The sequence below is a fragment of the Oncorhynchus nerka genome, unplaced genomic scaffold (genome assembly GCF_034236695.1).
Source record: "Oncorhynchus nerka isolate Pitt River unplaced genomic scaffold, Oner_Uvic_2.0 unplaced_scaffold_1366, whole genome shotgun sequence".
NCBI lineage: Eukaryota > Metazoa > Chordata > Actinopteri > Salmoniformes > Salmonidae > Oncorhynchus > Oncorhynchus nerka.
In genome coordinates, this window is record NW_027039981.1 from 48,703 (window position 1) to 62,534 (window position 13,832).

The window sequence follows — 13,832 nt, forward strand, 5'->3', positions numbered from 1 at the left end:
CTCCCCCTCCCTTTCCGTCCTCCTCATCTCAGCACAGCTCCGCTCCATCGGGTAGATTTGGAATTCAACATTTTAACAGTGCAACACTTCCCAGATTTGTGAAATGTAAACATTGTGTGTTTATACCATGTTATACAGTATGCCTTGACAAAAATCAAACAGAGAGTAAACCTTTTATATAGATGTTTTTATTGCATTTTTCATTGCATGCAAATATACAGTATCCCGCCCTGCTCTCTCTCTCTCTAATACCCAGTCTACTCATCCATCTTCAAGCTTTCATCCTTTCCCTGCTCTTCTATCACCCTCTCAGTTCCACCTCCAGCTGGCTCCCTCTTTTTCTTCTTCTCTAGTCTCTTCCTCTCCTCTTTCCTCCTCTTTTCTCTCTTCTTCTCCTCCTTTTCTTGAATCTTTCTCTCCATCTCCAAGAACTCAGCTTGAGCTTTCTCTCTCTTTTTCAGCTCCTCAGAACACTTCTTCTCTTTCTTAATCCTGTCTTTCATCATGTCATTATGTATCTTCATCAGCCCCTCTAACCTCTTTTTCTCTGCCTTTTCCTTCTCTTTTCTTTCCTTCTCTCTCTTTTTCTGTTCTAACTTCTCCCTCTTTTTCTCAGCCTTTATGACTTTCTTCTGCTCTTTCTCTCTCTCATTCATCTCTTTCTTCTCCCTCTTTTTGTTCTCCTCCTCCTTGTTTTTCTTCTCCTTTCTCTCTTTCTCGTCATCTTTCAACTTCTTATGCAGTTTCTTATTTTCTCTTTTTCCTTCATCTTCAAAAATGGGATTTTCTGCATGTGGTTCATGACCAGAAAGCCCACTCTTCCAAGGATGGTCTCTGCTCTCTCTGATGAAACCATCCCATTGGAGCTCTTGGAATGGGCACAGTCCGCCTCACGCTTCAATCCCTCCCTCTGTCTCACCTCCTCCTTGACGCTCCTCTCTTCACTCTCAATTTCAAGGCCTATCCAATAATCCTGACAGGAAGACATTGACTCTAGATGTAATATTGTTCCAATGTGTCACATTCAATACACATTTGAGTGATCGACATACAATGATGACCTCATGGGGCACACAATTTGGAGGACAGTAATTAAGGTCCCTTGTTTTTTTTTTGTATTCCCATTATATTTTACAATACCCATAGATGTTCTTCCTGGGTCCATACTAAAAGTAATACAAATGTTAACTCTAGTGAGGGGTGATGTTTCATACTATGAGCAAAGAGCAGCAAGGTTGGGGTCAATTCCAGTCAATTCAAGAAGAACTCTAAAATTCCAATTCTCTTCAATGCTTTGAATTGAAATGGAACTGACCCCCATACCTGTAAAGTAGTAGTGTAAAATAGGACACCTACCTTTGCCTCTTCCAGGGTCCAGGTCCTGGGTTCATCATTGCGGGTTGCCAGAGTTAAGTTAACATCTGGGTCCAGCTGGTGAGTGTGAGGGCAGAGATCCACTTCTTCACTAGGGCCCTTCACTTTCTGCTCTGGCTCCTTGTGGTCCTTGTCATGGATGCATCCCAGGATTGGAGGAATTGCTCGGACAGGGCTTTTATCACCTGTCAGTTCCTCTCTCTTGACAGTGGATGCAACTGCACTTGCCTCGGTGTCAACTGAGCACTCTGTGTTGTCCTCAACTGTCTCCTCTGGTAGTTGGTGGTCGTTGTTGTTGTGGATGCATGGCAGAACTGAAGGACTTTTATCTTCCCAAGTGTAAATGGCAACAGTTGCTTCTTTGTCTACTGAGAACTCTGTGTTGTCCTCAACTTTCTCCCATAGCTGTTTGTGGTCAATGATGTGGGTGCAGGGCAGCCTTAGAGGCAGTGCTGCGGGTGCAGGAAGACTATTATCAGCTGAAAACTCCTCTTGGAGGACAGCGGACACGGAAGCGGCAGATTCACTGGTGACTGGACACTTGTTGGTTCCCTCTACTGCCTCCTCTGGCAGTTTGTAGTCAATGCCAAAGACAGGTGGCAGACTTGGAGGCAGCATTGGGACAGGGCATTTAGCTGTTGATCTGTCCACTCCATCAACAGTAGCTGTGCCTGAAGTGTTCTCTGTAGCACCTGAGACCTCATAGGCATCCTCTACTGTCTGCTCTGGAGGCATGAAGTCATCGTCAAAGATTGGTGGCAGGCATGGAGGCAGCACTGAAGGAAGACTTCTGAATGAATTGCCAACGAACCGCTGAGCCAGTGGTGGGAGGGAGAAAGGATAGAATCTGTCCTCTTCCTTTATATTAGATATTGCCACTGGAGCAACTGAGAGCTCAGTGGTTCCCTCTACTGTCTGCTGTGGTGGAATGGAGTCATCATTCAAGAAGTGTGGCAGGTATCGATGCAGCATTGAGGAAAGATGTGTATCTGTCAATAAGTCCTCTCTTTTACCAGTAGATACATCTGCTGTGGCCTCTGTGGCAACTGGGCACTCAGCAGGGACAAAGTATGAAAATACAATGAACCGCTGTGCATCCTGAGCGCGTATGGCCAATGGAGAGGGGGGATGTAACATGGTTGGTATAGGCCTCCGATTGCTGAAAGCCAGCGGTGGGAGGGAGTCAATACAGGGCGCCATGAACTCAGTGAGTGGACGGTTGGTCACATCTCTCACATTCTGCGGGAGAAAAGAAACAGACATGTTGAAAGTGATCACATTCACGACATACATACTTAATGAGTCAACGCTATTTACTTATACATCACATATACAGTGCCTTCGGAAAGTATTCAGACCCCTTCACTTTTTCCACATTTTGTTACCTTACAGCCTAATTCAAAAATGTAATAAATATTTTTTTTCCCTCATCAATCTACACACAATAGCCCATAATGGCAAAGCAAAAACAGAATTGTTCCAAATTCATTACAAATAAAATATGAAATATCACATTTACATAAGTATTCAGACCCTTTACTCAGTACGTTGTTGAAGCACCTTTGGCAGCGATTACAGCATAGAATCTTCTTGGGTATTACGCTACAAGCTTGGAAATCTTGTGTTTGGGGAATTCTCCCAATCTTAGGAGAATCCAAGTTAGGTTGGATGGGGAGATTTTCTGCACAGCTATCTCTCCAGAGATGTTCGATCAGGTACAAGTCCAGTCTCTGGATGGGCCAATAAAGGACATTCAGAGACTTGTCCTGAAGACGCTTCTGCGTTGTCTTGGCTATGTACATAGGGTCATTGTTCTGTTGGAAGGTGACCCTTCACCACACACTGAGGTCCTGATTGTTCTGGAGCAAGTTGTCATCAAGGATCTCTCTGTACTTTGCACTGTTCATCTTTGCCTAGATCCTGACTAGTCTCCCATTCCCTGCCATTGAAAAACATCCCCACAGCATGATGCTGCCACCACCATGCTTCACCGAAGGGGTGGTGGCAGATTTACTCCAGATGTGACCCTTGGCATTGGGGCAAAAGACTTCAATCTTGATTTCATCAGACCAGACCATCTTGTTTCTCATGGTCTGAGAGACTTCAGGTGCCTTTTGGCAAACTCCAAGCGGGATGTCAAGTGCCTTCTACTGAGGAGTGGCTTCCATCGGGCCACTCTACCTTAAAGGCCTGATTGATGGAGTGCTGCAGAGATGGTTGTCCTTCTGGAAGGTTCTCCCATCTCCACAGAGGAACTCTAGAGCTCTGTCAGAGTCACCATCTGGTTCTTGGTCACCTCTCTGACCAAGGCCCTTCTCCCCCGATTGCTCAGTTTGGCTGGGCGGCCAGTTCTAGGAAGAGTCTTGGTGGTTCCAAACATCTTCCATTGAAGAATGATGGAGAACAGTGCGTTCTTGGGGACCTTCAATGTTGAGGAGGGGTTTTGTACCCTTCCCCAGATCTGTGCCTCGACACAATCCTGTTTCGGAGCTCTACGGAGAATTCCTTCAACCTCATGGTTTGTTGTTTGCTCTGACATGAACTGTCAACTGTGGGACCTTATATAGACAGGTGTGTGCCTTTCCAAATCATGTCCAATCAGTTGAATATACAACTGGTGGATTCCAGTCATGTTGCAGAAACATCTCAAGGATGATCAGTGGAAACAGGATGAACATGAGCTCATTTTCCAGTCTTATAGCAAAGGGTCTGAATACTTATGTAAAAAGGTATTTCAACATTTCTAAAAACCTGTATTTGCTTTGTCAATATGGGGTATTGTTTGTAGTTGCTAACAATTTGCATATATAAAAAAAAGGTAGAAAAAGTCAAGGTGTCCGAATTCTTTCCAAAGGCACTGTATATATATAGTGTCCTCTCAGATGCTCTGCACCAGTCTGTACCAACCCTGGGTCTTCTAGCCAATGGGTCAACTAATTGTAAAAATACATGCCCCACACCCAGCATAACATTTGACATTTTAGACATCTAGCAGATGTTTTTATCCAGAATGACTTACAGTTATTTCATTCAACTTAAGGTAACTAGATGAGACAACCATATAATCCTGATATGAAGGTCTACGAGAGATCGCTTGGTCTAGTTATTTTTATTTATTTAAGACAACCATAAGAACTGAGGACTATGTCCACAACAATACTCAAACAGAGAGACAGACACAATACAACACAAGAAAAGATGTCAGACAAAATATTGTTAGCTTACAATTCATGGCATATCGCACATTTTGCCCGTATATTGACATGTATTTGCTTTAATCAATATTGTTCAATAGAACTCTAGTCAACTTTGTCAAAGTTGGTCTTGTTACCTCCTCAATCAGGCTTGGCATTTTCCTCGTCTCAAACCAAATCCTCTTCATCTCCTTCTCCTGCTCCCTCTGGAGCTGTCTCACCAGAGCCAACCTGGCTCCCAGCTCCATCATGTAGTCTGTCTGGATCTCCCTTTCCTTCAACTGACACTCAGCCCTCCTCTGTGTCAGCGTTGAACCCTCCATGTCTTCCTCCTAACTAACAATAACTCTGGAAAATACATAACGTTGTAGTAAGTGGCGTGTTGCTCACCAAAGAATAATGCATCTCTTTACAATGTGCACACATTTTCTTCCCATTTACTTACAATGAAGCAAATGACAATCCTGATCCAGAGATGATTACGCAACAGGCCTATCTGAATTACTAGTAAAGAGTTGGCTACGGGAAACTCGACCAAGTTCAAATGAATCAAATTGTTGCCTTTCCTATCATTATGTGCACAATATCCTTTATGACATCATCATTGTGATGCAAGGCGTTGCCATTGGAGATGACAAAGCACAACACAGACTTTAAAAATAAAACTTCAGTCTCTCTCTGTACGTTACTACAGAGCCTTATCCACCCCCCCTCCACTCCCCCACTCCATATTGGGCCTGGTTTTCACAAAACACACTAATCACTTATATCATATCATTCAAAAAAGGTTTGGGGTAGAAAATGACTCTGTATCCATGCAGGACCTAACTTATTGTACAGTTTCATATATTGTATAAAACAAGGAGGTAAACACTCCAGTCTTCTCTTTGAGTGCCCCTGTGTGCACCTTCATGTAAAGAGGTCTATCAATTCAACCATTTGAAATGGATGACCATTCATTTAAGAAAAGCTGATTTTCATTAGCAATTTAGCAACTACAAATTAGGGAGGTCGACTTGTTCTTTTACATAACCTTCCCTTTTGGTACATATTTATTCAGATAATTGATTACAATTATGGTTGTTATTAACACAGAGAGAGGGTTTTCTTTCATCAATATAATGCATTTGCCATTAGCCTGGCTCACTACAACAACTAACATGTCATCTCAGGTGTCAGGATGAACCATTTTCTCACAAAAATTGGATTCAAACAAACTGTCTCTCGTCAACAGTTTCACTTGTCACCATGATTGCATGTTAGGCCTAAATAAAAGGTCATGTAAGTACACAAGTGGTTTGAAAAGTAGTTATTCTACAGAAACATAGTTATACAGTAAGTTATATTACAACCTACCTCTCCAGTAAGCAGCGTGTTCTCTCTCTCTCTAATGAAATAGGACATTAATAATCTGTCAGTAGTTAGTTGAATCAGTACCTTTACACTGTTCTGTTTGTCTGTACAACAGCTAACCTCCCAGAATCAGAATCTTGTGATGTCACAATGAAGGCCTCATTGCCATGACTACCCACAGAAGCTCTCATGTGTAGTCAAATGCTGGAACAATTCACTTTTTTAGCCTATGCAGCACAGTCATAACTGATATTTGCATTGAATCCATGTAACCACATTTTTTATTCAAATAAAATGCTCTACCTCATATCAAATGGTTGACCATTCATAATACAGGTGTTTTGACTAATTCAAAGTCAATATGTTTTAGATATCACAACTAGCATCCAGGTTTACTTAGGTTATTTGTTTGATCTCAGCCTACCACTAATGTCAATGTTTACCAGTCAAACGTTTGGACACACCTACTCATTCAAGGTTTTTTTCTCTTTTTTTCTACATTGTAGAATAATAGTGAGACATCAAAACTATGAAATAACACATATGGAATCAGTAGTAAGGGTTAAACAAATGAAAAGTTTTATTTAGATTCTTCAGCCACCCTTTGCCTTGATAACAGCTTTGCACACTCTTGGTATTCTCTTAACCAGCTTCATGAGGTGGTCATCTGGAATGCATTTTAATAAAAGGTGTGCCTTGTTAAAAGTTAATTTGAGGCCGTTTGAGACAATAAATAGTGTTGTGACAAGTTAGAGGTTGTATACAGAAGATCGCTACATTTTGGGAAAAAAGTCCATATTATGGCAAGAACAGTTCAAAACAGCAAAGAGAAATGACAGTCCATCATTACTTTGAGACATGAAGATCAGACAATCAGGAAAATGTCAAGAACTTTGAAAGTTCCCCCCAACCCCTCTTGTACGCTGCTGCTACTCTGTGTTTATCATATATGCACAGTCACTTTAATCATACCTACATGTACATACTACCTCAATCAGCCTGACTAACAGGTATGTAGCCTCACTACTTTTATAGCCTCGCTACTGTTATTTTTCACTGTCTTTTTACTGTTGTTTTATTTCTTTACTTACCTATTGTTCACCTAATACCTTTCTTGCACTATTGGTTAGAGCCTGTAAGTAAGCATTTCACAAGCTCTACACCTGTTCTATTCGGCGCACGTGACAAATAAACTTTGATTTGATTTGAAGAACCCTCAAGCGCTATGATGAAACTGGCTCTCATGAGGACCGCCACAGGAAAGGAAGACCCAGAGTTACCTCTGTTGCAGAGGATACGTTCATTAGAGTTACCAGCCTCATAAATTGCATTCCAAAGAAATGCTTTACAGAGTTCAAGTAACAGACACATCTCAACATCAACTGTTCAGAGGAGACTGCATGAATCAGTCCTTCATGGTCGAATTTCTGCAAAGAAACCACTACTAAAGGACACCAATAATAATAAGAGACTTGCTTGGATCTAGAAACACAAGCAACAGACATTAGACCAGTGGAAATCTGTCCATTTGTCTGATCAGTCCAAATTTGAGATTTTGGTTCCAACCGCTGTGTCTTTGTGAGATGCAGAGTAGGTGAATGGATGATCTCCGCATATGTAGTTCCCAGCGTGAAGCATGGAGGAGGTGTGATGGTATGGAGGTGCTTTGCTGGTGACACTGTCTGGGATTTATTTAGAATTCAAGCACACTTAACCGGCATGGCTACCACAGCATTCTGCAGCGATCCGCCATCCCATCTGGTTTGCACTTAGTGGAACTCTCATTTGTTTTCAACAGGACAATGACCCAACACACCTCCAGGCTGTGTAAGGGCTATTTGAACAAGAAGGAGAGTGATGAGTGCTGCATCAGATGACCTGGCCTCCACAATCACCCGACCTCAACCCAATTGAGATGGTTTGGGATGAGTTTGACCGCAGAGTGAAGGAAAAGCAGCCAACAAGTGCTCAGCATATGTGGGAACTCCTTCAAGACTGTTGGAAAAGCATTCCAGGTGAAGCTGGTTGAGAGATCGCCAAAAGTGTACAAAGCTGACATCAAGGCAACGGGTGGCAACTTTGAAGAATCTCAAATATATAATATATTTTGATTTGTTGATTTTAGATAAAACGTATCGGTGCTCATTGGCCATTGGACATAAACATTAAGTTGGATATCGCAAACTCAACAATGAGTGTTTTGGAAGGAATCAGTGGCTAACTGCAAGCATTGCAATGCAATCTTTAGCCTGCTATTCCCTGGAGTGGCTGTGTAGTCCCAAGTCTAAGATTAAGGGTCTCTTTTCCTAGTTTAAAATCATAAACATTCAACATTGGCCATGCTGTCAATGAAGCATTATTTGTGCCGCGCTCAAAACAACTGTTAACTCGGAACTGCAAAAACCGACTTTAGTAAGTTCACGACATCTGGGAACTCGGGAAAAATGAGCTACGACTGGGAAAATACGTTTTGAACTTTCATCCAGCTCAGAATTGTACACTCGGAACTCAGGCCTCATTCTAGAGCTATTACCTGAAGATCACTGACGTCATCATGATTCAAGCTTTTTGTTGTTGTTGAGTTCCCAGTTTTCTTGAAGGCACCATGAATCCAGAGGATACCAGACTTTGATAACAAAGTTTGATGACAAAATTTTCCCACGATGGACAGCCGTGCCACCTTCCTGTTCAAGTGAGCACAGCACAACAAGGTGAGTCCAAAAATGTATTGTATGCTGCTACATAAATGACGTAATATGGCAGAGAGATATATATACTGTAGCTAAGAAAGTAAGCTGTTAGCAGATCATGTGCCTCACCGAATGAATGAACTATTCCACTACCAGACAAGGCTTTGCTGATAGCCAGGTGCAGCAGTGGTACTGATGTTGGGACTCTGCTGTTGGGACAGCTTTATGTAGGCTCTAACAGTATGTGGGCACCATCTTTCACCGTTATAGTGCAATTAATGTATTGTTTATTGTTGTATTGTGTAGTGGTTTTGTTGGCATGTGTCGTGGAGAATCGTAACAAAATGTAACACTTACAAGATCTTGTGAATTCAATATAGGCTTTTAATACAAACATATCAGAAGCCTAGATGGTCGGCGGAACACACCCTTTTCCAGAGTACTGGCTCTGATTTATACACATACAACATATGAGTCCATCCCACATGCAAATTAAGTTACTTCCCTCAGTCCATCTGCCACCATTATCTTTCAATCTGTGCTTCCTGCTTGTTCACGCCCAATAACGCCATATCTGCTTTCAGTCAAGTTATAATGGTGACAGGACCTCTTCATGTCCCAAAAATAATACATGCCCATCTTATCCTATGGTCCCCTTAAGTTCAGCTTGGTGTGGTCTTTGGTATGTCTGTCCTTATTAGGACTAGTAGACTATGTGTCTCTTCTCTTCATGTCCTAAAAATATATGCCCTATATCTATAGTCCATCCGTTGGTCATTTGGCTGACCCCCTCCTTTGTATGTTCCCCTGACCTTGGTATGTCCAGCTGTCCTATGCTCTCATGGCCTTACTTTGGCTTCCTGTCCTATATAATAGACAATGCATTTTACCAGAATGGCAAATGCACTCTAAGTGTATCTTTCTCTTGTGGTACAGTATTATGTTTCTCCCTATATGTACATCTTTCTCCCACAAAAGCATCCAATTTTTTTTATTTTCTTTGTCCCACCAAGATATACAAACTAAAATCGTCACTTATCATATTCCCTCTATCATATTCCCTCTATCATATTCCCTTCCATCATATTCCCTCTCTCATATTCCCTCTATCATATTCCCTTCCATCATATTCCCCACTATCATATTCTGGGAATTAAATTCCCTCTACACATGGTTGCCCGAGATGGCATAGCAGTTCAGACGTCTTTTGTCCTCGTCTTGTCGTGTCGTGTATATATATATATTTACAACTTTTTTCATATACATTTTATTTTTATTTTCCATCAACTCATCTTCAATACACTCTCCTGCAACCCGCCTCACCAATTTATATTTATAAATAAGTATTATTTACCTCAAATCTGCAATCCTCCAAGAAGCTAGCCAGAAACTCCAAGAAGCTAGCCAGAAACTAGCCAGAAGCTAGCCAGGAGCTAGCCAGAAGCTTATCAGAAGCTAGTTAGCTTCTTTACTGGCAACTCGTTAGTATTCAGCTAACCACGGTTTGTGGTCATCAGCTACTCGAAAATCTATCGCCAGTTTTGTACGGCGCAGCACGGCTCGGAACGGAACATACCGGACCAATTTTTCTCTCCATGTCCCTGGATTTCAACTGCTCTCTGGACATTCACTCCCGGATCTCACAGCTAGCTGGCTGCTATCCGTGTGTCTATCTGCTTTCGTCGATTCCGGAGCAAACATCAATTACTCCGGAGCTAGCCAGCTCCGTCAATCACTCCTGAGCTCCTTCAATCACTCCTGGGCTGCAGTCACCTATCCGGACCCGTTTTACTGCCTACGCGGAGCCCCACCGGGCCTTCACAACTGGACTGCCGACGTTATCTACCCAAAGGAGATCCGGCTGGCTCCTCCGTCGCGACGTTACCTGAACGCCCTGCTAACCGTTAGCTGTCTTACCGGCTGCTCTCAGAATAGACAATCGGACAATTTATTTATTTTTATTATTATTATGTTTCTTCTTGGGCCTCTATAACTATATCTATTGTTTTTATTTTTTTGTTGTTGTGTGATTTGGACTAATCCCCTCTACCACACGGAACCCCACTAATCTACTGACGGAACGCAAGAGGTGGCTAACAACAGACCTCCATCCTATGCTAGCTTGCTACCGATGTCCTGGCTAGCTGTCTAAATCGCCGTGACCCCCAAACCAACCTCTCCACTCCCTGGACCCCTTTTGATCACTCGACTAAGGATGCCACTCCTTAATGTCAATATGTCTTGTCCATTGCTGTTCTGGTTAGTGTTTATTGGCTTATTTCACTGTAGAGCCTCTAGTCCTGCTCACTATACTTTATCCAACTTATTAGTTCCACCACCCACACATGCAATGACATCTCCTGGTTTCAATGATGTTTCTAGAGACAATATCTCTCTCTTCATCACTCAAAACCTAGGTTTACCCCTATTCACATCCTACCATACCTTTGTCTGTACATTATACCTTGATGCTATTTTATCGCCCCCAGAAACCTCCTTTTACTCTCTGTTCCAGACGTTCTAGACGACCAATTCTTATTGCTTTTAGCCGTACCCTTATTCTTCTCCTCCTATGTTCCTCTGGCGATGTAGAGGTGAATCCAGGCCCTGCAGTGCCTAGCTCCACTCCTATTCCCCAGGCGCTCTCTTTTGATGACTTCTGTAACCGTAATAGCCTTGGTTTCATACATGTTAACATTAGAAGCCTCCTCCCTAAGTTTGTTCTATTCACTGCTTTAGCACACTCTGCCAACCCGGATGTTCTAGCTGTGTCGGAATCCTGGCTTAGGAAGACCACCAAAAATTCAGAAATTTTAATTCCAAACTACAACATTTTCAGACAAGATAGAACTGCCAAAGGGGGCGGTGTTGCAATCTACTGCAAAGATAGCCTGCAGAGTTCTGTCCTACTATCCAGGTCTGTACCCAAACAATTTGAACTTCTACTTTTAAAAATCCACCTCTCTAAAAACAAGTCTCTCACCGTTGCCGCCTGCTATAGACCACCCTCTGCCCCCAGCTGTGCTCTGGACACCATATGTGAACTGATTGCCCCCCATCTATCTTCAGAGCTCGTGCTGCTAGGTGACCTAAACTGGAACATGCTTAACCTGTTAGTCCTATAGGGGCAGTATTTCATTTTTGGATAAAAAGACGTGCCCGTTTTAAGCGCAATATTTTGTCACGAAAAGATGCTCGAATATGCTTGGAATTGATAGCTTTGGAAAGAAGACAGTCTTACGTTTCCAGAAATGCAAAGATTTTCACTGTGAGTCCCTTAGAACAAATGTTTCGGGCAAAACCAAGATGTATGACCGACCAGGAAATGCACAGGATTTCTGAGGCTACGTTTTCCATGATCGCCTTATATGGCTGTGAATGCGACAGGAATGAACGGACTCTTTCTCTTGTTTCCCCAAGGTCTCTGCAGCATTGTGGCGTATTTGTAGGCATATCATTGGAAGATTGACCATAAGAGACTACATTTACCAGGTGTCCCGCTAGGTGTCTGCGTGCCAATTGGTGCGCAAAAGTCAGGTCCCGGTATTTTTCCATTCAAATCTCAGAACAAACCAGGCTACAAGGACGGTGCTTTCAATGGAGAGAAATATGACAAACCACCTTCAGGATTGATTCAAACAACGTTTTCCATGTTTCAGTCGATATTATGGGGTTAATTCGGAAAAAAGTTCGACATGTAGGTGACTGAATTTTCGGTTAGTTTCGGTAGCCATATGCATAGTAACAAAAGGGAACGATGTGTCCTACACAAGAATCTTTCAGGAAAAACTGGACATCTGCTATGTAACTGAGAGTCTCCTCATTGAAACATCTGAAGTTCTTCAAAGGTAAATTATTTTATTTGATTCCTTGGCTGGTTTTTGTGAATATGTTGCGTGCTAAATGCTAATGCTAACGCTAAGCTAGCTATCACCACTCTTACACAAATTAGTGATTTTCTCTGGTTCTAAAGCATATTTTGAAAATCTGAGACGACAGGATTGTTAAGAAAAGGATAAGCTTGAGAACAGGCATATTTATTTCGTTTCATTTGCGATTTTTAAAAATCGCTAATGTTGCATTATGCTAATGAGCTTGAGGCTGTAGTAACGATACCGCATGCGGGATGGGGCGGACTAAGAGGTTAACACCCCAGCCATCCTACAATCTAAACTTGATGCCCTCAATCTCACACAAATTATCAATGAACCTACCAGGTACCCCCCCCAAAGCCTTAAACACGGGCACCCTCATAGATATCATCCTAACCAACTTCCCCTCTAAATACACCTCTGCTGTCTTCAACCAAGATCTCAGCGATCACTGACTGTTCTCCCCAGACCTGACTGCCCTTAACCAACACAAAAACATCCTGTGGCATTCTGCATTAGCATCGAACAGCCCCCGTGATATGCAGCTGTTCAGGGAAGCTAGAAACCGTTATACACAGGCAGTTAGAAAAGCCAAGGCTAGCTTTTTCAAGCAGAAATTTGCTTCCTGCAACACTAACTCAAAAAAGTTCTGGGACACTGTAAAGTCCATGGAGAATAAGAACACCTCCTCCCAGCTGCCCACTGCACTGAAGATAGGAAACACTGTCACCACTGATAAATCCATCATAATTGAGAATTTCAATAAGCATTTTTCTACGGCTGGCCATGCTTTCCACCTGGCTACTCCTGGGACACTTGGGCGAGTTGCTGTTGGGGGTGCAGCACTGCACCCCCAACAGCAACTCGCCCAAGCCTTCCCCATTTCTCCTTCTCCCAAATCCATTCAGCTGAAGTTCTGAAAGAGCTGAAAAATCTGGACCCCTACAAATCAGCCGGGCTAGACAATCTGGACCCTTTCTTTCTAAAATTATCTGCCGAAATTGTTGCCGCCCCTATTACTAGCCTGTTCAACCTCTCTTTCGTGTCGTCTGAGATTCCCAAAGATTGGAAAGCAGCTGCGGTCATCCCCCTCTTCAAAGGGGGGGGACACTCTTGACCCAAACTGCTACAGACCTATATCTATCCTACCATGCCTTTCTAAGGTCTTCGAAAGCCAAGTCAACAAACAGATTACCGACCATTTCGAATCTCACCATACCTTCTCTGCTATGCAATCTGGTTTCAGAGCTGGTCATGGGTGCACCTCAGCCACGCTCAAGGTCCTAAACGATATCTTAACCGCCATCGATAAGAAACATTACTGTGCAGCCGTATTCATTGATCTGGCC

General features: G+C 42.7%; 1 protein-coding gene across 1 annotated transcript; it reads right to left on the bottom strand.

Annotated features, from left to right (window-relative positions):
* Positions 1 to 727: 727 nt before the first annotated feature.
* LOC135568866 (uncharacterized) lies at positions 728 to 5,101 on the bottom strand. The gene is made up of 3 exons (XM_065015646.1): positions 4,706 to 5,101; positions 1,357 to 2,613; positions 728 to 973 (listed from the first exon to the last, which is right to left on the bottom strand). The coding sequence occupies exons 1-3, from the start codon at positions 4,889 to 4,891 to the stop codon at positions 728 to 730; spliced, it is 1,689 nt and encodes a 562-aa protein (XP_064871718.1). The 5' UTR covers positions 4,892 to 5,101.
* Between the last annotated feature and the right edge of the window lie 8,731 nt (positions 5,102 to 13,832).